A 25,524-nucleotide genomic window follows, 5' to 3' on the forward strand; every position below is an offset into this window, starting at 1 on the left:
TTAACCACTAGTATATTTAAAATATGATTAACATGGTTATACAAGTAATGTATAGCTACATTAACAAAATTATGGAATGTTGAATTGGTCAGCCTTTGACCTTCACTACCACCACCCCACTTCTAGATTACACTCTGGCCCTATCTTTCCTTATATCAAAGACTTTTCTCTACATTTGAAAGTTTTGTCTCTCTTTAGAAGGGAATTACATATATTTTTTATATATAAAAAACAATTTATTTATGGTTCGTCATTTGGTCAAAATTTCAAACATTCAAATCCAAATACCTTATATATTCCAAACCACACTCATCAATTTCACCACAACCTTATAAACACTCTCATTCTCATTATACATACCATACTTCAATCTTATATTAACCCACTTCTTGATCATACTTTTAACACACATTATATTATCTTTCTCATCATAGTTTGGTTGCAATTTCAGACCAAAATCTTCTTATAGTGAACTCTTTGTTTAAGTATCTATCTAACTTATTTTTTAAAAAATTATTTTTAGAAACTCTATTTTGGGAATCATATACTCAAAATGGAAGGTAAAGATATGCTAAGTTGGGAACAAAAGACATTGCTAAGCGAACTTATTCTTGGACTTGATGCGGCCAAGAAGCTTCAGTCACGACTCGGAGAAGCTCCGGCTACGGCTGAGACGGACGAGATTCTGGTGAAGCAGATAGTTTCTACCTACGAGAGATCTCTTCTTCTGCTCAACTGGTCCTCCTCACCAACGACCGTACAACTTCTTCCGACGCCGGTTACTTTATCCCCGGCGAAAAATCCCGGCGGAGTTCCAGAATCACCGGCGTCGATTAACGGAAGTCCGAGAAGTGAAGAGTTCGTCGACGGAGGAGGTTCCAGCGAGAGTCATCATCGCCAAGATTACATTTTCAATTCAAAGAAAAGGTAATACAATAAATTTTTTTTTTTTCTCACAATTTCACCAAATTGAAATTATGTCAAAAATTCATAATATAAAAATCTTATCTTTATACTAATTTGGGTAATTTTTACAGGAAGATGTTACCAAAATGGTCAGAAAAAGTAAGAATAAGTCCAGAGAGAGGCTTAGAAGGACCTCAAGATGATGTCTATAGCTGGAGAAAATATGGTCAGAAAGACATTTTAGGCGCAAAATTCCCAAGGAGTTACTACAGATGCACTCATCGTAGCACACAGAACTGTTGGGCTACGAAGCAAGTCCAGAGATCGGACGGTGACGCGACTGTTTTCGAAGTCACGTACAGAGGAACACACACCTGTTCTCAGGCGGCGATCACACCACCACAAAAAGAAAACACCAGACTCAAACCAGCCATTACTACTACTACTACTACGACCCAAAAGCCAAAGGACCTTCTCCAGAGTCTTAAATCCAACTTAACCGTTCGAACCGACGGGCTTGACGTCGACGATGGTAAAGACGTTTTCTCGTTCCCTGATACGCCACCGTTTTATACTTACGGCGATTTCTCCCACGTGGAGAGTTCTCCTCCCATCTTCGACGTTGGTGATTGGTTCAATCCAACGGTCGATATTGACACAACCTTCCCCACTTTTTTAAATGAGTCCATCTATTATTAAAAAGTTAATACTTAATACTGTAAAAGACACTCTAGTCATCATCCATAGAGAAGAAGAAATCAGCGAGAGAATTAAGATAAAGTAGATAAACTTGTATCCATTTTTTTTTTTTTTTGGGTTAAAAAGTCATTAGAGCAATCTAACAATGCATAATAATAAAATGTTCAACAGGTTGAACATACAAGTTTTCAATCCTAAGAGAGTTTTTTATCTAGCTACTGGTAGTAGCTGCTGCAGACTTGTTGTAAGCTTCAAGTTCCTTTTTGTATGCTTCCATCAATTTTGCGGCTTTCCCGTTGTAAACTTGCTTCTCTTCTTCACTCAGTTCCTGCAAAGATATAATATGTATTCAGATATCTTGAATATTGTTATATAAAACAAATGTTTCTTTGAACTCGTAATTGTGATTTTGCTTACCTTCCATTTCACTGAAATCAGAGCGGTGATGGTAGAGTTACTTGTCCCGGGACGTTCTTCAGTCAGCTTCTTCCTCTCGTCCTTGCTGTAAAACATGTTTTGTTTTAGAAAGCTAGAAACTTGCATAATGACCAATTCAGAGATTAGGATTAACTTGAAGTAAAATTCATACCTGAAGAGAAAGTAAGAAGAAGCAGGCTTCTTGGGTTTGTTAGGATCAACATTTTCATTCTTCTTCTTCTTGGTCTCTTTCTCCTTCTGCAAGAAGCAATTATTACGATCCTGTTAGTCTCTGAAATGGTAATGGACTATTGTGAGTAAAGTGCAAGTGAGTTTTACCTTAATCAGATTATCAGTTTTCTCCTTCTTCTTTAGCAGTTGAAGAGCTTCTTGTTTGTGGAGTTTCAGGAGTTCCTCTTCTTCTTTCTTCTGGCTCAGTGCTTCTTCTTCCTTTGTCCTCTTGTATACCTCCATTTCTTGCAGGTACGTCTCCTTGTTCCTCTTTGCCACCTGTTAAATATTTACACTTTAGTTCATTCACTTCAAGATCTCTTAATGGCTATGAGTGCAAGCATGTGTATGGGAAACATACCTCTTCAAAGGGTGCCTTCTTTTTGTCTGACAAGTTCTTCCATTCTTCTCCAGTTATCTTTGCAACCTATAAGCACCATTAAACGCAATAAGTTAGCTTCAGAATCTGACAAAAACTGATCTGGAGGGCCGACTAAAGTAATTAGATTTACCTCCACGACGCTCTTGTTTTCTTCACGTAAAGCAGCTCTCCTCTCGTTTGCATAAGCCAGGAAGGCAGATACAGGGTGTTTTGGCTTTCGAGGGTCCTTCTCCTTCCTGTAAAACCATAAATAGCTCTAGTCAGTTTACACCATTGATGATCAATTTGATATAGTCATTGAATTAGTAGTCATTAGGAGGTCTAGTTCTTACTTGTTCTTCTTCTTGTTGTCCTGTTCAGCTTCCTGGACAAAGTTGAGATACTGATCAAGCAATTCCATTGCATTTTTCTGCTTCTGGTCATCTACCAGAAGCTTCATGGCTTCCTTCTCGCGCTTCTCCTTAGCAACGACCTGGAGGTAAGCTTCCTTCTCAACCAAGTACCTCTCCTCGTAAGGCTTCTTATCTTCAGCACTAAGAGACTTCCATTTAGCACCAATGATGTTGGAAGTCTCCTTGAAGTCAGCCTCAGGGTGTTCCTTCTTGATTTCAGCCCACTGTTCTTTACACCACAATACGTATGATGATGATGGTCGCTTTGTCTCAGGACAATCCTTCTTCTTCTTCTTATTCGCCTTTTCTTGCTCCGCCTGTGTGAGAGATGTTTGACCACAAGCGAAAGTCTGAAGAACAAAAAACACACAACAACACTCTCAAATCAGCTATCCAGAAACCATTGAACCAATGAATCGACTCATCTCAAATCTATGACGAAACTTTTAACAATCCAAAATCACAAATGATCGATTTACACAAGCGGAATCAGCATATTAACCAGATATATTCCAACCTAATCTAAGAACTCAAACAGATCAAAATCCAAAATCCAGATCTAGAAATGTACAATCATGCCAAAACCTAACCGAATTCGAATCTAATCACAAAACCTAGCCAAAATCGAGAACCAAAAGCTATAGATCTGGAGATTATACCATGTTAGGTTTGAACTCCTTCATCTTCTGGAGTTTCTTCAACTCCAACTTAAGCTTCTCCTGCTCAGCGTCTCTGGTCTCAAGCTCCTCCTCCTTCTTTCTCAGGATCTCGTCTTTCTCCTTAAGCAACTCCTCCGTCTTATCTTTCTCGATCTTCATTTTCTCCATCATCGCCTGCATCTCCATCAGCTCTTGCTCGAACGACTTCGCTGGTTTCCCCTTGGCGGAGACTGGCGCTGGTGGCGTCTCCACGATCTCGTTCTTTTGCTTCAACGCCTTTCTACTGTTTCTCGGTTTCTTCGTCGGAGCTGGATCTGCGGTTGAAGCCATTTCAAAGTCGGAGAAAAAAAAAGCAATAGAGAGAGAAGAAGAAGATTTCGAAAATTAGGGATTGTGTGATTTTAGGTGGAGCCTCTGTAAAATATCTTTGGGAGGTTATAAAGAAAGAAACGCACAACGGTCATATAATTCAAAATTCAAAAAAAATTATTTTCGTGGATTTGATACTTGTTTGGCGTCCGAGGTCAGATTTGTTAACATTTTTTGAATTTTGAACAGTTGGAAGAATATTTTTTTATTATCCTCTTTTTTTTTTTAAGGAAATATTATTTAATTTTGAAGAATGAAAACTTTATCACTTTATTGATATACTCAAATCAAGTTGTATGGTGGGTGTGGTGTATCAATGACAACTAAACCGAGTTCAAACCGGACAATTTGGTTATTGTAAACAGAAAAAAAATATTGATTTCACAAAACCGGCTAGCTTTTAATAACAAATATCAATTTTGCTTACACAATTTTACATTTTGTTCCAATTCACACAAATTTGCACTGTATTAGTCTATTTAACCCGAGAGAACCGGTTTTCAATTTCTTCCGGGTTGATCCATTAGCAATGTGTTGGTCCGGTTCAGCCATTTACTATGGTTTCCAATATAACATCATTTAAGTAATCAAACGGACCAGGCAAGCACCAATGTAGACAATCGTTCTGTACCTTTGCGTTTTTGTCTTTATCAAACGGTCTGAACTGTCGGTACGCACCCGGATGACCATCCGGTCGGGTCAACAACATCCCGGTGAAATCCAAAAGCTTTAGATTTCCATAACCCTGACCCGTCTTCTCTCTAACCGCCCTCTTGAACTGACCAATCTCAATATCTTTTAGTATCTTATGTACATTTTTAATCTCAACTTCATCATCACTCGCCGGCTCTGTTTGCTTACATGTCCCGCCGCTATGCCATTCCCCGTTCTGGAAATGATCAGGAGTCGAAGTCCGGAAAAAGATCGTGCCTTTAGAGTTACCTTCCCCAGCTAAGAAGTCCATGACGTTCCTCAGCGTTGCGTTATAAGCATAGTCGAATCCTAACTCTTCCAAGTGAGGTTTCTCCTGACAGTTATGGCAACCGACTGGTTTTGCATTTTCGTGGTAAATCGCGGATTTAAGAAACCATTTACCCGTTGAGATAATGGCATAGTCTAGGCTAGGCATGAGACTGGTCCATGTCTCATCGAGTTTATCAAGATGTAGCTGAACTAAAGCGGTTGAGACACCGTTTGAGTCTTCGAAAATAGCGGCTTGAACTAGAAATGGAGACCAAATGTTGGATATAGTAAGGTTATGTAGAGGGAAATGCCAACGTTTGGATTTGTACTCCTTGTCATGGTACACTTCAACCGGTACTTCAACCTTTGAGAGACCCAAAAATAAAACAGATTTAACGAACTTGGCAAGTGAAAACTATGAAGTCACAAAGAGAATTTAATAGTAAGTAGAAGCATCACAAAGAGAATTTAGTAGTAAGCAGCATTATTATACCGTGGAGAGCATACAAAGTAGAGATTCAACGTGGTTACGTGATATGGAGTCACCAATAAATGCCCAAGATTTATGTCTCATAAGTTGAAGAAATCTTAGAGGGTCAAAACGTGGTAACAAACAGTCATGAGGCTTCCATTTCCAGTAGAGAAAATCTGAGTCAGGCCGGCCATTGGTGATACAGTCTTGGTGACCGTCGATGAGCGAACCGCATGAGTTGTTTGTGTAGATTGGTCCTAATGAGTCTGGGATCCATTTCCCGGCGAAAAGATTACACTTCTCTACTTCAATATCTGATTCCATAAACAGTAACAAAATAAACCAAAACCTCTTTGATCAGCCACAATGTGATATCAACTTTGAATCAAAAATGTTGTAACACTAATCAAGATCAATTCTATCAGAAACCAGTCACTGAATATTGCAGCTAACTGAGCTCACTCTATCAAAGAACCTTTAGAATCATAACTGTCAAAAACATAGCCAAACAAGATGAAAATGTGTAATTAAGAGGCAAATGTTACAAATCATCACAACCAGTTTTAAAATGTTAACAAGATCCATGAATCATCACTTACTTTTACTTAAAATTTCTGTAAACCGCAATTCATAAAACCCTTAAATAAAAGTCTAGATCTTGCAGATCCAAAACCCCTAGATCTCATAATTATGCTCATTATTAAACAAAGGTTTAGACACAAAGAGTCAAACACACAATGAACAATTCACATAAAAGTCAAATACTTTTGCTTTCTAACTACTAACTGATCTTACCCTGAGGAATTAGATCTTCGTTTTCCGGCACGAGAACATCCGGCGGCAGTAACCGAGCTTCGAATTTTCCAGTGACCGACGCAAAGATCGGAGAAAACTCACTGGAGTGTAGAATGAAGAGACGGAAAGCGAAAAAAGTTATGAGAATAGCGGAGATGAGCTTGATGAGAAGCACATTCTTATGATTCATGGAGACTGATCTCCACTTGAGCTTCATCTGAAGTAAAAATAAGATATTGTTTTTGGTAATGTGTGTTATGTTTATTCGACCGACCAAAGCTCAAGAAGCTCTATGGACTTTTCTTTATTTTATGATATAAAACATTCGAACATTTCTAAAAAAGAGCCATATAGTCAAATAATGTATAAATACGTATTAATCTATTTTTCTGATTATATCACTTGAGTTATGATAGAATGTTCGATTCAATCTCAACAAAAGCTATTTTTGTTACTACAAAAAAAAAAAAATTATACATCAAACAAAAACTCTTTACAAACTAGTAACACCACGAGTACATAGCTATCAATCTGAAAACTGTGCTCATAGTATTTGATAAATACAAAAAAGAATTCTAGATAGTCAGTTGTAAATTAAACTAATTAATAAGATTGTAAGTGTTTTAAAGATTAATTAATGGCATAATTTTGATTATGAATAGTTGTTGTTATACATCTTTTTCCAAATTAAATTTTTCGTTGGACATTAATGATCAATATATAAATACGTTTGATATGTATATAAAAGGATCACCTATAAACTTTTGTCCTTGTATTTCTCTCTCTTCTTATGCAAAGTTGAAGGAGACAAATAATTTGTGTAATTAACACCCGAAAGAGTAGAAAAGAAGGAAAGGCCAAAAAGCTTTAGTTTTGATAATTAGTGTCCAAGTGATGAAGGGGTTTGGGCCTCTTGGCTTAATGATTGGTTAGGACTTAGGAGTTAGGTAACATCAACAACAAAAACAACAACAACAACAACAAATCAATCGTCTGAAACTGTTCCACTTGTTTAACTAGAGATTTACAAAGAGAAGTATGAGAATCTAAAGAGAGAGAGCAGATGACATGAAAGCCAAATTCAAAGTTAAAACGCACGACTTCACTGTAGATGAGTTGGGGAAGAAGTTGAGAGAAGCATTTGTAGGAAGGAAGAGATTGAAATGTGCCATAAGAAGTGTGAGTGAAATGCAGAAGCAGCTCGAGACCGTCGAAAAGAATAAGACTTAAATGTCATTTGAAGAAACAAACAGAGATAAACAATGTGGCTTCGGGTCGGGTAATGCAAGAGTTGCAGAGAAACTTGAAGTGAATAAGAGTGTATCCGGAAACCACAAAAAAAAAAAAACAAACTCTCTTTCTTCTTACATACTAACATGAGTGTATATCATTAATCTGAAAACTGTGCTCATAGTATATTTGATAAATACAAAAAAAGAATTAGTATTTAGATAGATAGTTGTTAATTAAACAAATTAATTAAGGTTGTAAATACTTTAACGATCAATTAATTAAGGTTGTGCATCTTTTTCCATAACTTAAAAAAGAAGTTTTTTGTTATACATTTATGATCAATATCTAAAAAATTTACACTATATATATATATATTTGATATTCACATTTATTGTATACAAAAATTCTACAATTGGATTCTATTAAAACAACTAAAATCCTACAAATATTATATTGCATTTGTTTTGGTTGTAAATATAAAATAGTACATAATGTATACGTTAAAATTATAGAAATAAATATATTTTAAATATATTTAATTCCATTAATTAGTTAAATATATATAATTACATAACATAAACTCATATATATGGAATAAAAAGAAATAAAAGTTATATGTTGCAAGTCGCAACCACTACCCACATAAGAACATTCTCTTTATCTCAAGTGATTATGAGTTTAGGCCTTTATTGAAAGCGTTCTTGCCAACGGCTTTAAATTTTTTTTAGCATACATGAGTACCATGAGAATTATGGGCTCTTCATATCCTACGCACACTATACATGGGTCTCGGAATCAATGCAATTTGATGATAGAGTTATGTTGTAACTCATTCAATAATTTGCAGTTCAGCAGGAACAATGTAATGTGAAGAAGGTAGTTTGCTATCTATCACCTATTGAAGTTCAACCTAATATTTTGTCAAGTTTTTAAATAATTTTGTTCTTATTTTTATGTAGTCTCTCTCTATCATGAAGATAGTTGCATTAATTGTGATGAACGAGTTGCAAAAGATGAGTTCAACAAAATCTATTGAATAACATGTAACTCATTCATCTACAAAATAGGAGATGAAAGAGTTAAAGAGTTAAACAAAATTTATATATAATTTTTTCATTACTCATTTTTTGAATAAATAGATTGAATAATTTTTTCAACTTACTCATCTCAAATGGTAAAAAATTGGATGAGTGGTCATTCAACCCTTTCAATCTTTTAATTTAAGTCATCAATTTGCACCATTATAGGGGTTTTGTTGTTTTGTTAATGCAATGTAAACGTTTTTAATTTCTTTATTACAAAATTCCAACAATTTGCAGTTTTGTCGAATATGGCCAAATTAATATTTTGTTTCATGGGTAGTGATAAAGTAAATGGAAACTACCAAATAAGTTGAACAAAATTGGTTGAATAGCGTTCAACTAATTCATCTTCAAAATATGAGATATATGAAAAAAAAATAAACAAAATTCATTTTATAATTTGTTTAATTTTCCAACTTTTGTGGTTAAATAGATTAAATAATTTTCCAATTTATTCATCTCAAATGGTTAAAAATTGGATGAATAGCCATTCAACCCTTTCAACCTTTTAATTTAATCACCATTAGAGGTTTTTTGTTGTTTTCTAAAAGCAATGTAACGTTTTTTATTTATTTATCACAAAATTCCAACAATTTGCAGTTTTTCTTTCTAATTGGTTTAGCAAAATAATGTTGGATCTGAATTAATTAATATTTTTTTGTGTGGTTAGTGATAAAATAAATGGGAACTACTAAATAAGAGTGATGTGGGAGTATGGAAGTAATAAGATTATTTTATCTATATAAACTAGATATTTCATTTAAATATGATGAAGCAATTGTAGAGATGAATGAACTAGATGATGAGTAAGGGACAATTTGAATTAACTTTTCTTAATCTACTATCATATTTGTAAAGAAATATTTTAAAACATGTTGGTAAAAGTCTCGCTTTCTTAATTTTTTTTAAAAAAAATTAATATCTTAAAATATACTTACTTATTGATGGCAGTTATTGAATTCGTTGATCTATACTGGGATCTCTACAGCTGTCCACTTAACGGTCTTCGAGCAGACGGTTTCGAGTTGGAATTTTCAGAAACGAGGCATGCTTATTACGATAAAGATTTTAGGAGAAACCCAATTCAGTAGTTTGACAATTATTATTAGAAATACACTTGATTTAAAGTGCAATATGTCATAACCACTACCCGCATAAGAACATTCTCTTTTCTCAAATGATTATGAATTTAGGTTTTCATTTAAAGTGTTCTCCACCAATATATTGACCATAATAAAAATATATATATATATATATTTAAAACATGGAAAGATAAAATTGTAAGAAATATTAATAAAGAGACAATGATGAATAGAAGTGACCGAGAAAAACATGAGTGGAGATGTTTTAAGAAGATAGAGGTCAAATGCACATAACATGTACATGTTTCAAAATGGAAGTCATAATCATAATCAATATTGATTTAGGAAATTTTTATGTTACAATTATGTTAAAAACAATAGTTTTAATTATTGTAGTTATATAAAAAAAAAAATTATTGTAGTTATAAAATATCAGTAATTCATATTATCAACTAATTTTATAAATTCTTAACTTAGAGGTATTTTGTTGTTTTGTTAAAGCAATGTCTCGTTTTTTTATTTCTTTACCACAAAATTCCAATAATTTGCAGTTTTTCTTTCCAATTGATTTTATCAAAAAAAATCTCGGATCTTGACTAATTATTATTTGTGTGGTAGCACAACTAACATGTAAAAATAAAAAAGTGGGCAAGAATGTGATGGATAATCATTTACAAAATGTGATGACTTGAAACACGTTATACTAGTTTGATAAATAGAAGAAGAAAAAAAACAATTAGTGTCTAGATAGTTAGTTGTTAATCAAACATATTACTAAGATTGCAAGTGTGTTAATGATTAACTAATGTCATAGTTTTGATTCTGAATAGTTGTTGTTATACATTTTTTTCAAAATAAAGAAGATTTATGTTAAACATTTATGATCAATATATTATATATCATACTATAAAGGTATAAATACGTTTGATATGTATATAAACTAAAAAGGATCATGACCTACAATTAGGAATTGCATATAAACTTTTGTCTTTTATCTCTCGAAACCGTCGATAAAGGATGACTTAAGGTCGCAAGAGTTGTGTCCAAACGATGGCACTAAGGTTATTTGACTGATTTTGATATGTGTCTATACTACTAAGGTTATTAAAATTAAAATTTAGTTTTAGGTATGTAATAAAAAATTTGTGTGGTAGGTGAATATGGGGATGGGTCCGCTTGGCTAATGAGTGGTGAAGATTACTCTAAGTATGATTTTAGTGGATAAGTACTAATTAATTACACACTCTAATTAACACTCGTTTATCATTTTCCCGCTCTGTGGTTATCTAAGACTCCTCCACCACTAATACTGACTGATACGATTCCATCTCTGTCGCTTCGTCTCTCTATCATCGACGCCGAGCTCTCCTCTCTTTGTAACTGAGAAAAAGATCGACACTTTTTCTCTTCCGAGTAAGCTTTTCTCTGGAAAGATCCCTTTTTTCCTCTGTTTTATTTCGTTTCCGGTATGGGTTTAGGTCAAAATGGTAGGAATCCGCTTTAGGAAGACCAAATCTTGTGAGCTGTCTCTACCATCTTTAGTTTGGTCAACAAAAGATCTGAGCTTTAGGGTTTTGTAGATAGATGTAGAGCAGCGTCTTTAAATTTCCAGACTTTTTTTTTGTTGATGTGATTTGTGTCTTTGTGTTGATCTAGGTTACGCTTGAAGTGGTGAAAGACAACAATGTCTAGTCGTTGGGACAAATCGGAGAAGAGGTGCAACAAATCTTCCGAAACTGTTCCAATTGCTGAGTACAATATTCTGAAAGACAAGTATGAGAGTCTGGTGATAGAGAACGAGAATCTCATCCAAACGCTTGAGCTTCTAGAGAAAACGCATGGTTTGACTGTTGATGAAATTGTGGAAAAGCAAGGACAAGAATTGGAGAGGAAGGAGGAGATTGCAAAGTTGAGCAACAAGTATGGTGAAATGCAGAAGAAGCTTGAGACCTTCGAAAAGGATCTCGAATTCATAATGTCTGTTGATAATGATATCACTGAGATGATGGGTGGTGGTGAGGCTTCAGGTAGTGCAAGACCTGCAAAGAAACCTAAGGTGGATACAAAAGAAGGTGATTCAAATGTTCTTCTTTTTATATGTTGTGTGTCACTGACTGATTGTGTTTTTTAGCTTTAGACAAACTAAACCATGTTCTTTGACCAAATCTCTATGCAGATGTGATAATGCTTAGTGATGATGAAGAAGGAAATCAAAGAGAAACCAAAGGAAGGCACCGTAACTCATCGCATCAGGACCCTTTCATATCCATGTGATCAAGATCTGGAATCAATTTAGGAGTTGGAGAAGGACAGTGTTAATTCGGAAGTGTTGAAACTCATGGAAACTTCTCTTGTTGCTTTTATTTCTACATATATGACTGTGAATATCCCCTGCATGTTCTTGTTATTGGCTCCGAGTTTGGAGATTAAGACATTAACTTTTCTTTTGTATGGTAAGTGAATTTAGCCTGACATAAGGGAAAAATTGAAGCAGCTTCCATCCTATCTTAGATCTACTTCAAGATTAGTTTCATAAACAGTTAAAATAAGAATTAAGTGACAAGCTTGTTCATTAGATTTGATTGAATCTGTTAAGCTGTGGTGTTCCTTAATGACAGTGAGCTTAACGTCAAAGTTAGTTTTATTAAGCTGTGTTTCCTTAATGACTGTTAGTTGGTTATGTGCTGGTCACAAGCTCTAGAGTTTTGAACTAGTGGTAATATTTTTATCTTACAATAGACAGACTTGTGTACTCTAATTACCTAGATGGCCATACTTTTTTGGGAGATTTGGTATAGAAGCTTCTTTTCCTTACCTTAGCTTCTCTTTCAGTCTATGGTTATAGCATCTCCTGTACTATTGCTTTCATGTGCCATTATGTTATCAAATATTATGTTGATTGAGATGTTTATATGTGTATGCAGCACTTAAAGCTCTTGTAAAATTTTCCTGCAGCTGTTGCTTGCCCCTGTGTTTTGTTATATTTTGGTATGCAGTTTTCTTGACCTTCCAAACATGTCAGCGTCTATAAATAGCACTGATCTGTGCAATAGACTTCGAGCATTCTTTGTTGCATGTCCGCCCTCTGGCCCTTCATCACCAACAGTTGCAGAGCTTGTGATTGCAACTGCGGACTTTTAACGTGATCTTTCCAACTGGGACATTAGGTAAGTTGTTGAGATGATTTGATTTGTTGAGTTTCTGTTATCTGGCATCATATTTCAATTTTACAGTCCTATCCAAGGTATACCTAAGCTTGGTGTGTAGTGTAGACATCTGATATACCATAGTAAGTGGAAAATTCTTCCAAAAGCCATTTCCATGAACCATATAACAACAAGTTTCTTTGTTGAAACCGCTGCAGTTTCAAGGCCACTTCCAGGACTAGGTCATATGCGACTGTTTCCGCAACAGAACCACACTAAAGGAAGATGGAAAAGAAAATCAATACACTAAATCAAATGAACACCAATACAATGAGTTTTATCTGTGTTATTGAGATAAAAATAACTGAAGATATATGTCTTCATTTAAAAAAATAACTGAAGGCTACTGTTGTCCAAACTATGCAACATCAAGTAAATAAATGTTCAACCAAAATATTCTTTGCTGACCAACCCCAGTCAAGTGTTAGTTGGTTATGTGCTGGTCAGAAGCTCTAGAGTTTTGACCTAGTGGTAATATTTTCATCTTATTAGCTAGATGGCCAAACCTTTATTTAGAGATTTAGTAGAAGCTTTTTTTCCTTACCTTCTCTTTCAATCTATGGTTATAGCATCCCCCGTAAAAGAATAACACTTAAAGGTCGCTTGAAGAAAGAGAGATGAAACAATGTGGCTTCGGGTACTACAAAAGTTGCAAGAAACCTTAAGTGAACAAGAGTGTATCAAACGATGGTATACTAAAAGGTTACTTCACATAATTTTTTTGATAGTCTATACTAATTTTGCGTTTTCCATACTAAATATGTTCTTTGACCAAATCTCTTTTCAGATTAAAATTTAGTAAATATATTTATGTAATTAAAGATTTATGGAATATTAGGTATGTAATAAAAAAATTGTGGTAGGTGGTTATGGGGATGGGTCCGCTTGGCTGATTAGTTACTCTAAATATGATTATAGTGGATATAATACTCTAATTAAGACTCGTTTCGCATTTTCCCGCTCTTGTGTTATATAGGACTCAATTCCATCTCTGTCGCTTAGTCTCTCTATCATCGACGCCGAGCTCTCCTCTCTTTGTAACTGAGAAAAAGATCGACACTTTTCCCCTTCCGAGTAAGCTTTTCTCTGGAAAGATCCTTTTTTTTTTTCTCTGTTTTATAATTGTTTCCGGTATGGGTTTAGGAAGAACAAATCTTGTGAGCTGTCTTTACCATTTTAGTTTGGTCAACAAAAGATCTGATCTTTAGGGTTTTGTAGATAGAGATAGATGTAGAGCGTCGTCTTTAAATTTGCAGACTTTTTGTTGTTGTTGTTGTTGTTGTGATTTGTGTCTTTGTTTTGAATCTAGCTTGAAGTGATTGAAGACAACAATGTCTAGTCGTTGGAACCAATCGGAGAAGAGGTGGGACAAAGCGCCCGAAACTGTTTCAATTGCTGAGTACAATATTCTGAAAGACAAGAATGAGCGTCTGGTGTTAGAGAACAAGCATCTTATCCAAACGATTGAGTTTCTACAGAGAACGCAAGGACGAGCATTGGTGAGGAAGGAAGAGATTGCAAAGGTGGCCAACAAGTTTGGTGAAATGCAGAAGATGTTGCTACAGACCTTCGAAAAGGATATCAAATTCATCATGTCTGCTGATGATGATATCACTGAGATGAACGGTGGTGGTGAGGCTTCATGTAGTACAAGACCTGCAAAGAAACCTAGGGTGGACTCAAAAGAAGGTGATTCAATTGTTTTTTCTTTTTATATGTTGTGTGTCGTCACTGACTGATTATGTTTTTAGCTTTAGACATACTAAACCATGTTGTTCTTTGACCAAAATCTCTACGCAGATGTGATAATGCTGCTTAGTGACGATGAGGAAGGAAATCAAAGAGCAAGCAATGGAAGGCACAGTAACTCATCGCATCAGGACCCTTTCATATCTATGTAGATGTGATCAAGATCTGGAGGAGTTGGAGAAGGACAGTGTTCGGAAGTGTTGAAACTGAAAACTTCAAATCTTTTTTTAAGTTGGTACTTGTTGCTTTTATTTCTACATATATGAATATCCCCTGCATGTTCTTGTTATTGTCTCGGAGTTTGGAGATTTAAGACATTATTTTTCTTTGTGTGGTAAAGTGAATTTAGCCTGACATAAGGCAGTAATTGAAGCAGCTTCCATCCTATGCTATTATCTACTTCAAGATTAGTTTCATAAACAGTTAAAATAAGAATTAAGTGACAAGCTTGTTCATTAGATTTGATTGAATCTGTTAAGCTGTGTTCCTTAATGACATCTGAAGATGAGCAGTAAGAGAATCCGAACACCAAAGAAAGCAGAGAAAAAAAAAGATGATCTCTTTAGAAATGGAGTCGATCACTCAGACAAGTTAGCGATGGAGAATCAAAGAGTAGCCAAAATAAGATGGTATAACAAACGTAGAAACGTGAACATGTTAATATTCAACACACAAGACAACAATGGGGGAACGTGACATGACCTAACTTTTGAGCCCTGAGGCATTACAATAAATCAACTATGTGATTACAACTCAAAAGATACAAGAAAATGGGAACAAAATAAGGTTATGAAGGTTTCTTTGTAGCTGAAGCTGCTCCCTCAGAGACATCATGGTCTTGACCCGGTATGGAGAAATTCTTAACTTTCTGTAACATTCATTGACATCAAATACAGAAAGCCAAAAAAGAAAACGTTAATGGAAAGCAGAAAGATTTCGATAGTGTACACTCAAAACGAGATGAAGTTAAAACCCTCAAGAAACAAAGAGGAGAAAACCATAGAACAAGATCATGAAATGAAAGACAAAACTGACTCCTCCTACAATTGTCAGATAATATTCAGCTTCATCATTCTCTAACGGCTTCCTCGAGAAACATCTTTCATTTCTTAAAAAAATCATCTCATTGCATTGCTCCAGAGAAAGAGTACTAAAGCTAATCACTCACTCAGAGACTGTAACAAATCAAATAACTGAAAAAACAAACAACACACATGTTTCTTCCTTTAAGTCTTTAACTATAAAGCATGTTTACTAGTTCCCCCCCCTTCATAATTTACATACCATAAACTCCAAATTCTTCACCAACAACTTCTTATTCTCTATTTTTTGTAAATGTGCTAGTTTCTCAAAGTTCTCTATGAGTAATCAATCAATCTAGCAAGAGAAGCGTCAAAACTGTACTACTAAAGCATATGTATTCGATATATACTTGATCAGTGATGGATATATTATTGTAAGTAAGTTCCACACAAATCGAAAAACCAAAAAAACTAAGATTTGGATTGAGGTTATGATTGCTAATAACTAACTATGCTTAAAGCCTTTCAGAGGCAATTGTTATAATTCCATTCAGAGACAGTTTTTAAAGCCTTTACAGAGGCAGTTGTTGTTGAGTGCCTAAATATTTCGATTCGGAGTCAACTAAATATTTGTCTATCTATAATATTTATGTGCTTTTTGGACTTTCATCATAGGCAGTTGTTGAGGGGCGGCAAGGACACCCTTCGAGACATGCACATTTCGATTCGGAGTCAGCTAACTCATCTTCACAATCAGAGGCAGTTTCTTCTTCTTCATCATATTCAGAGTCAGGTTCATCTTCCTGGTTAAGGAGAACATCATCTGGGTGTGCTAAGGCAACAGGGAAACCTTGGCTAATTAACTCTTCATGAAAACTGGAGAATCTGGGGTCTTGTTTAAGGTACTCCACGTTTTCAGAGAGTATCAGAACATTAGTATCTTCAGCTGTCCAGATAAATGAGGAGACCATAGCTTCCGCCAGAAGCCTGTGAAGTCTGGTACGTTTATCCCCTGTAATATCACGTAACGTACATCAATACATGAAAAAGATAGACGATATATATAGAGATTACTACAAGTTAGAATATACAAAAAAATGTGAATGAAGGAATATTAATTTTGATCACCATATATATATATACCTAGGCCTGGGCATTCGGTTAACCATTCGGTTTCGGTTCGGTTGTATTCGGTTTCGGTTATTTTGGATATAGTAATATAGTAACCATTTGGATATTTATGAAATTTCGGTTTAGTTCGGTTCGGTTTCTTTCGGTTCGGTTTCGGTTTGGTTATTTAAATAAATAACCATAACTAACATAAATTATATTAACATTAACCAAATAAACCAAATATAACCAAAACTAACCGAATATAACCAAAATTAACCAAATATACAATAACAAAAATACAAAAAAGGGAAAAATATTGATTCAATTTTACAAAATAGTATTTAACTTTGTAAATTCAAAATAATAACATTTACATATATTGATTATTTAAAATATTTAATTGTTTTGAATCTAGAAATAATTTATATTTTAAGTTTATTTTATAGTTTTGCATAATATTAAGTATATAATATTTGATATCTTCTAGGTTTTCGGATATTTCGGTTAACCATTTAATTGTCGGTTCGGTTCGGTTCGGTTTCGGTTAGTTTGGATATAGATTTTTACTAACCATCCGGGTATTTGAAGAATTTCGATTCGGTTCGGTTTAGTTTTTTTCGGTTCGGTTTCGGTCGGTTATTTGGTTATCGGTTATTTTGCCCAGGTATATAATATACCTTTAAGGGGACTGACTACAAGTCCAGCGTGATAAAATTTGTCTTTCGATTGCCCATCAATCAACCATGTATTCTCAGGAGCGTAAACCCAGATGGACAAGTCCCCGATTTTATAACCGTCCTTCTTGAGAGCTGATCTGACTTTCTTCTTAATCGAACGAGGGTTGAGTTTTTCTGGTGTTGCGTAATCCTCCCATTCCCATATCACAATTGTGTCACGACCTGCCATACCAGGTTTTAACCAAATACGAGGAAACGAATTTATAAACAATCAATTTTACGAACAAGATCAGCCAAAAAAAAAGAAAAAAAAAAACTACAGATCTAATCCAGATCGATGACAAAAATATACTAGGAGGAGGAACTAGCTAGACAGATCCCGATCATACATCATAAAACAATTTCGAGCAAGAGATGAATCTTACAGTAATCTCTGGTAGTGGTGGGCTCGGGGAATAATCTGGAGGACATGGTGAGAGACGCGATGACAAGGTGAGAGACTTTGTGATTATTAAAGGGCTGTCAATCGTTGGTCGGCTGTCCATGGGCCTTGGGCCCGTTAGTTTTTTTGGCTCAATATGTTGCAAAACCAAACTGACTCATTATTATAAAAAGTGATTAAAATATGGTTATTATTATAATACATGTTTTAAGAAGAGTCAAGTGCATATCATGTTCATGTTTCAAAATCGTTGACATGGTGGTCTACATTCAAAAGACCACACGTCTGGATTAGTATTTGATGTTTTAGTGTACATCAAATCCCAAAACCGTACATGATTTCTCTCGTTACCATAGCTTTGACTTTGTTCTATTATTAATAGCTAAAAGTATTTTATATCCATTATCTTCCAACACTTTTGACTAATTCAGTAAAATCAGAATCACTTGAAACGAGAAATAAATATGGAGCCAACACATTATCGAAAACTTGTTTTAGTATCTCTTGTAGAATCAACCTCTCAGCCACATCAAAAGGCCTTTGGTAAGGATAGTGTTTGTTGGTTGATGATTGAACCACTTTGTTGCATACGACGCATATCTTTTTTCTATGAGGTGCATCAATTAACTTGAAACCCATTGTTTATAGATTTTTTCGATTATATCTGATAAACTCAAAATTCTGATTGCCGACTATGATTATTTATAGTTAAGTGAAATCTCTTATTAATTGTTTGAAGAGAATTTTGAACATGGTCTACAAAGTCGACTATCTTATCATTTACCATGGTAGTGCGTTCGGCGTCGCATATGAAAGACACAGCATACTCTGAGAAAAAAAAAGATTGAGATAAAAAAAGGATAAAATATTAAATTTAAATTATATATATTTAGTTAATATGATTTATTAAATATAAATTAAATATTTTATTACTCAACTGCTCCAGAATATTAACTAAATATATATAATTTAAATGAAGTTAATTAGAAAATTTAATAATCACTCACTGCTATATAATATTTTAAATATATTTTCACACATTTAATAAATATTATAAATTGTTATATGTATATATTATATTTGTTATTTAATAATTTTTAAAAATCTATATATATATATATATATAATATAACACATTAATTACAAAATAATTAATCTATATTATAATTGTTTTATAAAACATTATATCTATATTTACATTTTTAATTTTAATATTTTTAATTGGCTCTTTTGAGCTAATCTATTTAAGCTGTTGACCAAAAAAAATTAATATTTTAAAAAATTAATATAATATGACACATTAAACTAAAATAAAAATAATAAACTATATTATTATTTAGCTTGTACTCTCATTAGTCATTACCTAAATCAACACCTTATATTATATGTCTCACCAATTAAAGAAAAATAAAGTAAGAGTTATGAATCAGAATATATTATATGACAAAATATACTAGGAACCCATTATAGTTTTCCTTTTTATTACATATCCTGTAATAACGATATATATATAACCATTAGGGCATCCTTAATGGGAGAACTTTTTTGTGTGTTCTTAGATTAAATATATAGTGAAAATAATCTAAGATCAGTTGTTAAGATCATAGGTAAAAAAATGGGGGAACTAATTTTGTTGTTCTTAGAATAAATATATTTGTCCATAATGATATAATTATAAATATCTATGTAAGGAAAATTCAAAATGTATGAAGAAGATCAGAGAAGCAAAACAAAACTGAGAAAATACTGATTCGAATTGGGGGGAAAAGATAAAGACAGATTATAGATATTTTTGTTTGACACATCTGTTTTAGCCGGTAATGTTCTGAGACTTGTTGAGAATGACTCCTTCGTACTTCACCTGGAACCATTTCATGGCATCATCTTTGGTCACTCTATGCTGGATTACAACACGAGCCTTGCATCTTCTGCGACGTGCCACACGGTAACCAGGTCTCTCAAGAACAAAATAGAAGTCCATACCGTAGATTCCAGTAAATGGATCATACCTAAGATGAAATACAAAAACCCCCGCTTGGATCAATGTTTACACAAAGCTACTCTTTCTATGTTTGTGTTAGAAAGATAAAAGCAGACAACTTACTTGATACCCAAATCAATGTGCTCCTGAATACCAAAACCAAAGCAACCAGTGTCACTAAAGTTCCTTCTCAAGAGTTTGTATTCTTTAACCTTCAGTCCACTCTCAAGAAGCTGCATTGCCTTCTCTCCCCTGATACCAAAAGAATGAACAGTGTATCGAGCTGCAAAAAGTGATAACATATTATTTCAGAACTCTCTTCATCATCATCGACAACAAAGTTATCTACTAGAAGCTGATGATTACATAGATTGTCCAAGCAATCCATTTAAAAAAAACAGAGAAGACAACTGATAGCTACTGATTCTCACTACAAAATCACTATTGTTCCAAGAACTACAAGATTGATTCAACTTAGAAGTAAGACTCACCTTTGGAGAAGACAGGAGTCTGGCCACTCAATTGTTCCAACACCTACAAAAAGAAGCCAAAGAACTAATTCGATTCAAATCGAGCAGGAATCGTCAACAACAATGCATACCTCTCTTGGAGGTGGCTGAGAGAAACTGAAATTAACTTTGGGTTGAATAGCTAGCATGCTCTGAGTAAACCTGAGCATCTGTCAACACTTCCACCACATACCGGTACCATAGCTCCAGAAACTGGTGTATCACACGAGGCTCGCAGTCCTCCAAACCCATCGACTTAAGCAGAGATTTCACAATCTTAGCATCCCTAGGTACATCCTCTCCACCTTCTCCAGCCATGTTCTCACTAAACAAACTCAAAAGTAAAGCCACAGAGTCAATTACGCACCATTGGAGCTTCTATATCAAATAGATAAGAACTGGAGCTTCACGAATCGGAGAAAAAACGAAGCTGGAGATATGAAAGACACAAGAGGAGATTTTAACCAGTTTATAAGTCTTATAAAGCTACCAGTTTATACTTTCAATTTATCAAAATCAACAAAATCATGGACTTTAACAACTTCAACTCACAGAACACAGCAGCAAAAATCCCAAAGAACTGTCAAAATTTAGATGAATTACTACACAGTAACATGGAGACAACTAGATTCTGTAACAGATCAAAACAAAATCTTCAAACAATTCTGGGAAATTGCAAAATCAAAATCCCTAGTAAACAAATCAAACTAAATTGAAGTACACAGTACGAAGATCCGTCACTAAGAACATGGACAAGCTCTTCAAATCAAACAGAGAGATTGTGGGAACCTGTTTGCGGGAAGAGACGACGACGGAAGCCTTCGAGACCGAAACGCTCAGGAAGAGAAATGAAATTTTTTTTTTCTTTGCAAAAACTCTTGGCCAATCACGTGAAGCCACGACCAGTAAGAACTGAGATTAAATCAGTTCTTATTCAAGATCAAAAAAATTGATCTAAAGCCACTATTCTCTTTTTTATTAATAAATTTGGGCTTAGAACACACATGTGTTCTGCCATTAAGGATGGCCTTATTAGAATACAATGATGAGTTTTTTAGACCATCTTTACTGGGGGTACTCTCCTGATTTCTCTTGGGTTTGGGCCCCAATTCATGAATAAACAATCCATTTAAAATCCATTTAGATGAGAATCGATTCTCCCGGAAGCATTTTGAGTAACCCTTGGAGAACTGTGGTTCATTGTGAATGGTTGATCAAAAAATATAAAATCATTTTTTTTTCCTCATTTTTCTTCTTTCTTCCCCGATTCTGTCTCTCTCTTCTCATCCCAGACAGCGAATCGCCACCGATTGATACACCAAACCGGAAAACCGATGGCCACTCCTATTGATACACCAAACATCAAACGATGACCTACCTCCTTCTGCGACATCGACGGCGGCGGTTACTTCTGATGGCGTAAAGCAGACGGCGAGGTCCACCGGGAGACAAATCAGATAGAGAAGGTTTGTCTTCTCATCACTTAATTATTGATCTCGTTGTTAATGTTAGGGTTTAGGTAAAATTCAATTTGATTGTGAGAGTGGGTAATGTTTGATGTTTAATTGGTTTGTGATTTGTATGGAGGGTTTATGGGTTGGGGTTGTTTGTCTGATTTACGACAGATTTCCTTGTGTTGTGTGAGGTGTTGTCTTTGTGTTTTAGATTGTAAAGGGATGAACTGTCTTTGTGTTTCATGAAGGTGTAGATGCTGATTTTGTTCAGAAAGAAAAGGTTGTGCCTTTAGGATTTGGGTTAAAAGATGTAGGGATAAGGTGTGCGAGTTTGGATGGTGATGCAGATCGATTGGTTTACTTTTATGTTCCTTCTACTTCTGATGTAAAGGTTGAGCTACTTGATGGTGATAAGATTTTATCTTTGTTTGCTCTCTTCATCAAAGAGCAACTAAACATTCTTGATTATGGTAAAGGAGGAAGCAGTCTCGTCTTGGTGTTGTGCAGACAGCTTACGCTAATGGTGCATCCACGGATTACTTGAAGCAGTTGGGTTTAGATGTTGTTTTTGCTAAAACTTGGGTAAAGCATTTACATGAGAAAGCAGCAGAGTTTGATATTGGTTGAAGTGATTCTGCAACACATAGGATGGTCAATACAGAAATGGACTGAGCTATACAAGGACCTTCCTAGCAGACAGATCAAGGTCGAAGTTTCAGACAAAACAGTGGTTGTGACCACAAGCCAAGAAACCGAGGCTCTTAGACCTTTGGGGATTCAAGATGCTATTTGGAACGTTTACAAACACTTTGGCTCATCCTTACCGTAACTCTCGACTCGTCAATGGGAACAACAACCAGAGGATAGTGCAGCTAGAGAAGTCTCTACATCGGGTATCCATCTTCTTCCTTTGTTGCATTCTCCTCTGTCTTGTAAATAGCTGTGCTTGGTCCAAGCTTTCATTTCAATTTTAGTTTCTAATTTATTTGCAGAATCCACAATGTGTATAAGAAAACTCAAATCTTGTTCCAATATGAAACAGCAAATTGGGTCCCCAATATGAAAATGTTGCTGATTATGTTAGTTTAAGTTTGGTATTTTTGGTAAAGAACAAAAAAAAACATTTTGGTTGTTATGTTAAAAAATTATTTTTTAAAAGATTGAGTAACCTTATTTGGGTTCTCTAGTAAATGAATGATTTTGCAAAAATACTCTTAGGATTGCTTTACTTAAATTAATATTAATTATATGATTAATTAATTTGAGAATAACTTAGGAGAGGTACTCCACTAATGATGCTCTTAGGCTTTAATGGACATACTTGGATTCACCTTTCTGATATAGTAGTGTCCCCAAAACATTCACAGAGTCGTCTCTCTCTCAATTCATCAGCAGTCCTCCGACGTCCAAACCATGTGCGATACCCACCCAAGATAGCCTATACCTCACAAAAGTAAGAACTCTCTCTCTCTATATATATATAGATGTCCCTTTCTCTCTCTCTCGCTCGAGAATGGCCTTCTGTCCCGTTTTTCACAAGCATATTCGATGGAGGATACATAAACGGAAAGCCCTCAACGTAAGCGTAAGCCTTAGGTTCATATTTATCCCAAAGACTTAACTTTTGTGCCCTTGCAAATCTTCCAATGTTGTTGTTTGTTTTGGTTACCATTGTGAATTTGTGATGAGGGTTGAAACGTTTATATTATTGTCTGTCTGTATAATGTGATAAACTGATATTGAACATAATAAACTAGTGCACTTTCTATTTCTTTCTTTGAGCATTCGTCACTTTGCTTTTACTGTGCGCTTGCTCGAAATTAAACTCGGATTTGAGGTTATCTACTTGTTTCAGTTTTAGTTTATTTCTATTTGGTTATGTTCTACCCTCTCTACTTAGTTGAAGGAATGGTTCAGTCTGTTATTTTGTGGAAAATGAGGAACAATGGTTCCTTGGTGTGGCCTCATGGCACACAAATTGTCTGGATCGGTGGGGACAGATTCAGCAACTCATCGTCTGTTGATTTTACAGGTTAGAAACTAGATTCCTTAAGCAGAGACCATGAAGAAAAGACGACCTTTACGAATGGAGAATCAAAGAGTAGTATAGATTATTTGAACTGGTTAGCGATGGAGAATCAAAGATTAGCCAATATAAGATGGTATAACACATGAAATATTCAAACACACAAGACAACAATGGGGAAACGTGACGTGACCCAACTTCTGAGCCCCGAGGCATTACATTAAATCAACTATGTGACTACAACTCAAAAGTATACAAGAAAATGGGAACAAAAGAGACTTATGAAGGTTTCTTTGTAGCTGAAGCTGCTCCCTCAGAGACATGGTCTTGACCCGGTATGGAGAAATTCTTAACTTTCTGTAACATTCATCATTAACATTAACACAGACAGCCAAAAAACAAAAGAAAACGTTAATGGAAAGTAGAAAGATTTCGATAGTTTGCACTCAAAACGAGATTTAGTAAAGATCCATGTTTGGAGTCAGACATATAAAAGTTATAAACCCTCAAGAAACAAAGAGGAGAAAACCATAGACCAAGATCATGAAATGAAAGACAAAACTGACGTCCTCCTACCATTTATGGGCTATACATACACCTCTTAGAAAAAAACTAACAACCATATCATAGAAGGATCATCTCATTGCATTGGTCCAGAGTAAGAGTATTAAAGCTCAGACATATTGTAAAGCTATGACAAATCACTCAGAGACTGTAACAAATCACATAACTGAAAAGAAAAACACAAACAACACAAATGTTTCTTCCTTTAACTATAAAGCATGTTTTACTAGTTCCCCTGCATACCATAAACTCCAAATTCTTCACCAAAAACTTCACATTCTCTGTTTTTAAGTAAATGAGCTAGTTTCTCAAAGTTCTCTATGAGTAATCATTAATCAATCACCAATAGCAGCGTCAAAACTATATTACTAAAGCATAAGTAAGTTTTAGAAAAACCAAAAACTAAAGATTTGGATTGCTAATCACTGACTGTGCTTTACGAATTGAATAGCGAAACTCGTAGATCAGTCATTAGAGAAATAATAATATATAAAAAACGAACCTTTGAGAGAACGCATTCTCTGAGAGATTGCAAGAATCTGAGACATTTCTCTTGATCGAACTGTGAATCCGCGACGCAATTCAGGAGATTGAGAGCTTCTTGGCCGCATACTGGTTTGGGACTCTGTTTCTCCATCGAAATGTATAAACCCTAGAGACAGAGAGAGTTGTTTCCGGTGAGACGGATTAGCCACGATCACGGGACGATGACCTTAAAAAGAACTCAAGTTTTTTAATGGGCCTGAATAAAGCCCATTTAAAATTATTCAATAAAGCCCTTGTCAAAAGAACAAAAACAAAAAAGCAAAACCTCTCTCACTCAAAATCTAAGAAACCTTTGAATCCTCCGTTCAAATAAGGGAGCTTGTTCAAAACCGAACCGAACCGAACCGATGTTGGATCCAAATTCCAAGTCTTTACCGAAGGTGATAATTCCATCACTGATCTTTAATTAATTAAGCTCTTTTCTTCTTCCTTCTTATTACATGTAATCTCCGTTGTTGATATTTACATAATTACTTCTACAGGGGGTAAATATGCGACACATTGTGCCATGTTTTGTGACATTTGGTTGTGGGCATTGAAAAATCCTACGCCT

General features: G+C 34.9%; 8 protein-coding genes and 1 long non-coding RNA gene across 9 annotated transcripts; 4 read left to right on the forward strand and 5 right to left on the reverse strand.

Annotated features, from left to right (window-relative positions):
• Nucleotides 1–207: 207 nt before the first annotated feature.
• On the forward strand, nt 208–1,999 carry LOC104731087 (putative WRKY transcription factor 53). Its single transcript, XM_010450353.2, has 2 exons — nt 208–927; nt 1,038–1,999. The coding sequence occupies exons 1-2, from the start codon at nt 554–556 to the stop codon at nt 1,603–1,605; spliced, it is 942 nt and encodes a 313-aa protein (XP_010448655.1). The 5' UTR covers nt 208–553; the 3' UTR covers nt 1,606–1,999.
• Nucleotides 1,752–4,310, reverse strand: 3XHMG-BOX2 (HMG (high mobility group) box protein). The gene is made up of 8 exons (XM_010450352.3): nt 3,687–4,310; nt 2,968–3,377; nt 2,766–2,871; nt 2,615–2,680; nt 2,362–2,532; nt 2,195–2,280; nt 2,023–2,107; nt 1,752–1,933 (listed from the first exon to the last, which is right to left on the reverse strand). Exons 1-8 carry the CDS (start codon nt 4,014–4,016, stop codon nt 1,817–1,819), a joined length of 1,371 nt encoding a protein of 456 aa, XP_010448654.2. The 5' UTR covers nt 4,017–4,310; the 3' UTR covers nt 1,752–1,816.
• A 124-nt stretch (nt 4,311–4,434) lies between these two features.
• Nucleotides 4,435–6,696, reverse strand: TBL24 (TRICHOME BIREFRINGENCE-LIKE 24). The gene is made up of 3 exons (XM_010450354.2): nt 6,286–6,696; nt 5,512–5,804; nt 4,435–5,382 (listed from the first exon to the last, which is right to left on the reverse strand). The coding sequence occupies exons 1-3, from the start codon at nt 6,500–6,502 to the stop codon at nt 4,600–4,602; spliced, it is 1,293 nt and encodes a 430-aa protein (XP_010448656.1). The 5' UTR covers nt 6,503–6,696; the 3' UTR covers nt 4,435–4,599.
• A 4,220-nt stretch (nt 6,697–10,916) lies between these two features.
• Nucleotides 10,917–12,187, forward strand: LOC104731090 (uncharacterized). Its single transcript, XM_010450355.2, has 3 exons — nt 10,917–11,095; nt 11,339–11,754; nt 11,859–12,187. The coding sequence occupies exons 2-3, from the start codon at nt 11,367–11,369 to the stop codon at nt 11,954–11,956; spliced, it is 486 nt and encodes a 161-aa protein (XP_010448657.1). The 5' UTR covers nt 10,917–11,095; nt 11,339–11,366; the 3' UTR covers nt 11,957–12,187.
• A 1,639-nt stretch (nt 12,188–13,826) lies between these two features.
• On the forward strand, nt 13,827–15,024 carry LOC147930292 (uncharacterized). Its single transcript, XM_087479880.1, has 3 exons — nt 13,827–13,962; nt 14,198–14,577; nt 14,689–15,024. Exons 2-3 carry the CDS (start codon nt 14,220–14,222, stop codon nt 14,787–14,789), a joined length of 459 nt encoding a protein of 152 aa, XP_087336006.1. The 5' UTR covers nt 13,827–13,962; nt 14,198–14,219; the 3' UTR covers nt 14,790–15,024.
• A 1,095-nt stretch (nt 15,025–16,119) lies between these two features.
• Nucleotides 16,120–18,017, reverse strand: LOC104731091 (uncharacterized). The gene is made up of 3 exons (XM_010450356.3): nt 17,875–18,017; nt 17,450–17,671; nt 16,120–16,671 (listed from the first exon to the last, which is right to left on the reverse strand). Exons 1-3 carry the CDS (start codon nt 17,918–17,920, stop codon nt 16,307–16,309), a joined length of 633 nt encoding a protein of 210 aa, XP_010448658.1. The 5' UTR covers nt 17,921–18,017; the 3' UTR covers nt 16,120–16,306.
• A 1,597-nt stretch (nt 18,018–19,614) lies between these two features.
• Nucleotides 19,615–20,699, reverse strand: LOC104733334 (large ribosomal subunit protein uL5z-like). The gene is made up of 4 exons (XM_010452918.3): nt 20,544–20,699; nt 20,364–20,406; nt 19,996–20,155; nt 19,615–19,900 (listed from the first exon to the last, which is right to left on the reverse strand). Exons 1-4 carry the CDS (start codon nt 20,697–20,699, stop codon nt 19,702–19,704), a joined length of 558 nt encoding a protein of 185 aa, XP_010451220.1. The 3' UTR covers nt 19,615–19,701.
• An 855-nt stretch (nt 20,700–21,554) lies between these two features.
• LOC147930293 (uncharacterized) lies at nt 21,555–22,918 on the forward strand. Its single transcript, XR_015573991.1, has 2 exons — nt 21,555–21,847; nt 22,312–22,918. It is a non-coding gene; the product is annotated as an uncharacterized LOC147930293 (long non-coding RNA).
• Nucleotides 22,919–23,980: 1,062 nt separating this feature from the next.
• LOC104731092 (Cox19-like CHCH family protein) lies at nt 23,981–25,103 on the reverse strand. The gene is made up of 2 exons (XM_010450357.2): nt 24,928–25,103; nt 23,981–24,218 (listed from the first exon to the last, which is right to left on the reverse strand). The coding sequence occupies exons 1-2, from the start codon at nt 25,060–25,062 to the stop codon at nt 24,141–24,143; spliced, it is 213 nt and encodes a 70-aa protein (XP_010448659.1). The 5' UTR covers nt 25,063–25,103; the 3' UTR covers nt 23,981–24,140.
• Between the last annotated feature and the right edge of the window lie 421 nt (nt 25,104–25,524).

Source organism: Camelina sativa, chromosome 12 (assembly GCF_030686135.1).
Source record: "Camelina sativa cultivar CO46 ecotype springtype chromosome 12, ASM3068613v1".
Taxonomy (NCBI): domain Eukaryota; kingdom Viridiplantae; phylum Streptophyta; class Magnoliopsida; order Brassicales; family Brassicaceae; genus Camelina; species Camelina sativa.

What these genes read in the sequence shown, in the direction of transcription:
- LOC104731090 (XM_010450355.2), top strand. Translation starts at nt 11,367, where the DNA reads ATGTCTAGTCGTTGGGACAAATCGGAGAAGAGGTGCAACAAATCTTCC. An exon ending in TAAGGTGGATACAAAAGAAG is followed by an intron (nt 11,755 to 11,858) that starts GTGATTCAAATG and finishes ATCTCTATGCAG; the next exon opens with ATGTGATAATGCTTAGTGAT.
- LOC104731091 (XM_010450356.3), bottom strand. Translation starts at nt 17,920, where the DNA reads ATGTCCTCCAGATTATTCCCCGAGCCCACCACTACCAGAGATTACT. An exon ending in CACCACTACCAGAGATTACT is followed by an intron (nt 17,672 to 17,874) that starts GTAAGATTCATC and finishes CTGGTATGGCAG; the next exon opens with GTCGTGACACAATTGTGATA. An exon ending in TGTAGTCAGTCCCCTTAAAG is followed by an intron (nt 16,672 to 17,449) that starts GTATATTATATA and finishes GTGATATTACAG; the next exon opens with GGGATAAACGTACCAGACTT.
- TBL24 (XM_010450354.2), bottom strand. Translation starts at nt 6,502, where the DNA reads ATGAAGCTCAAGTGGAGATCAGTCTCCATGAATCATAAGAATGTGCTT. An exon ending in CGAAGATCTAATTCCTCAGG is followed by an intron (nt 5,805 to 6,285) that starts GTAAGATCAGTT and finishes TTATGGAATCAG; the next exon opens with ATATTGAAGTAGAGAAGTGT. An exon ending in TACTTTGTATGCTCTCCACG is followed by an intron (nt 5,383 to 5,511) that starts GTATAATAATGC and finishes GGTCTCTCAAAG; the next exon opens with GTTGAAGTACCGGTTGAAGT.
- 3XHMG-BOX2 (XM_010450352.3), bottom strand. Translation starts at nt 4,016, where the DNA reads ATGGCTTCAACCGCAGATCCAGCTCCGACGAAGAAACCGAGAAACAGT. An exon ending in AAACTGATAATCTGATTAAG is followed by an intron (nt 2,281 to 2,361) that starts GTAAAACTCACT and finishes TGCTTCTTGCAG; the next exon opens with AAGGAGAAAGAGACCAAGAA. An exon ending in TGATTTCAGTGAAATGGAAG is followed by an intron (nt 1,934 to 2,022) that starts GTAAGCAAAATC and finishes ATATCTTTGCAG; the next exon opens with GAACTGAGTGAAGAAGAGAA.
- LOC104733334 (XM_010452918.3), bottom strand. Translation starts at nt 20,699, where the DNA reads ATGGCTGGAGAAGGTGGAGAGGATGTACCTAGGGATGCTAAGATTGTG. An exon ending in AAGTGTTGACAGATGCTCAG is followed by an intron (nt 20,407 to 20,543) that starts GTTTACTCAGAG and finishes TTCTTTTTGTAG; the next exon opens with GTGTTGGAACAATTGAGTGG. An exon ending in GACTCCTGTCTTCTCCAAAG is followed by an intron (nt 20,156 to 20,363) that starts GTGAGTCTTACT and finishes CACTTTTTGCAG; the next exon opens with CTCGATACACTGTTCATTCT.
- LOC147930292 (XM_087479880.1), top strand. Translation starts at nt 14,220, where the DNA reads ATGTCTAGTCGTTGGAACCAATCGGAGAAGAGGTGGGACAAAGCGCCC. An exon ending in TAGGGTGGACTCAAAAGAAG is followed by an intron (nt 14,578 to 14,688) that starts GTGATTCAATTG and finishes ATCTCTACGCAG; the next exon opens with ATGTGATAATGCTGCTTAGT.
- LOC104731092 (XM_010450357.2), bottom strand. Translation starts at nt 25,062, where the DNA reads ATGGAGAAACAGAGTCCCAAACCAGTATGCGGCCAAGAAGCTCTCAAT. An exon ending in GAGAATGCGTTCTCTCAAAG is followed by an intron (nt 24,219 to 24,927) that starts GTTCGTTTTTTA and finishes TGAATGTTACAG; the next exon opens with AAAGTTAAGAATTTCTCCAT.
- LOC104731087 (XM_010450353.2), top strand. Translation starts at nt 554, where the DNA reads ATGGAAGGTAAAGATATGCTAAGTTGGGAACAAAAGACATTGCTAAGC. An exon ending in ATTTTCAATTCAAAGAAAAG is followed by an intron (nt 928 to 1,037) that starts GTAATACAATAA and finishes TAATTTTTACAG; the next exon opens with GAAGATGTTACCAAAATGGT.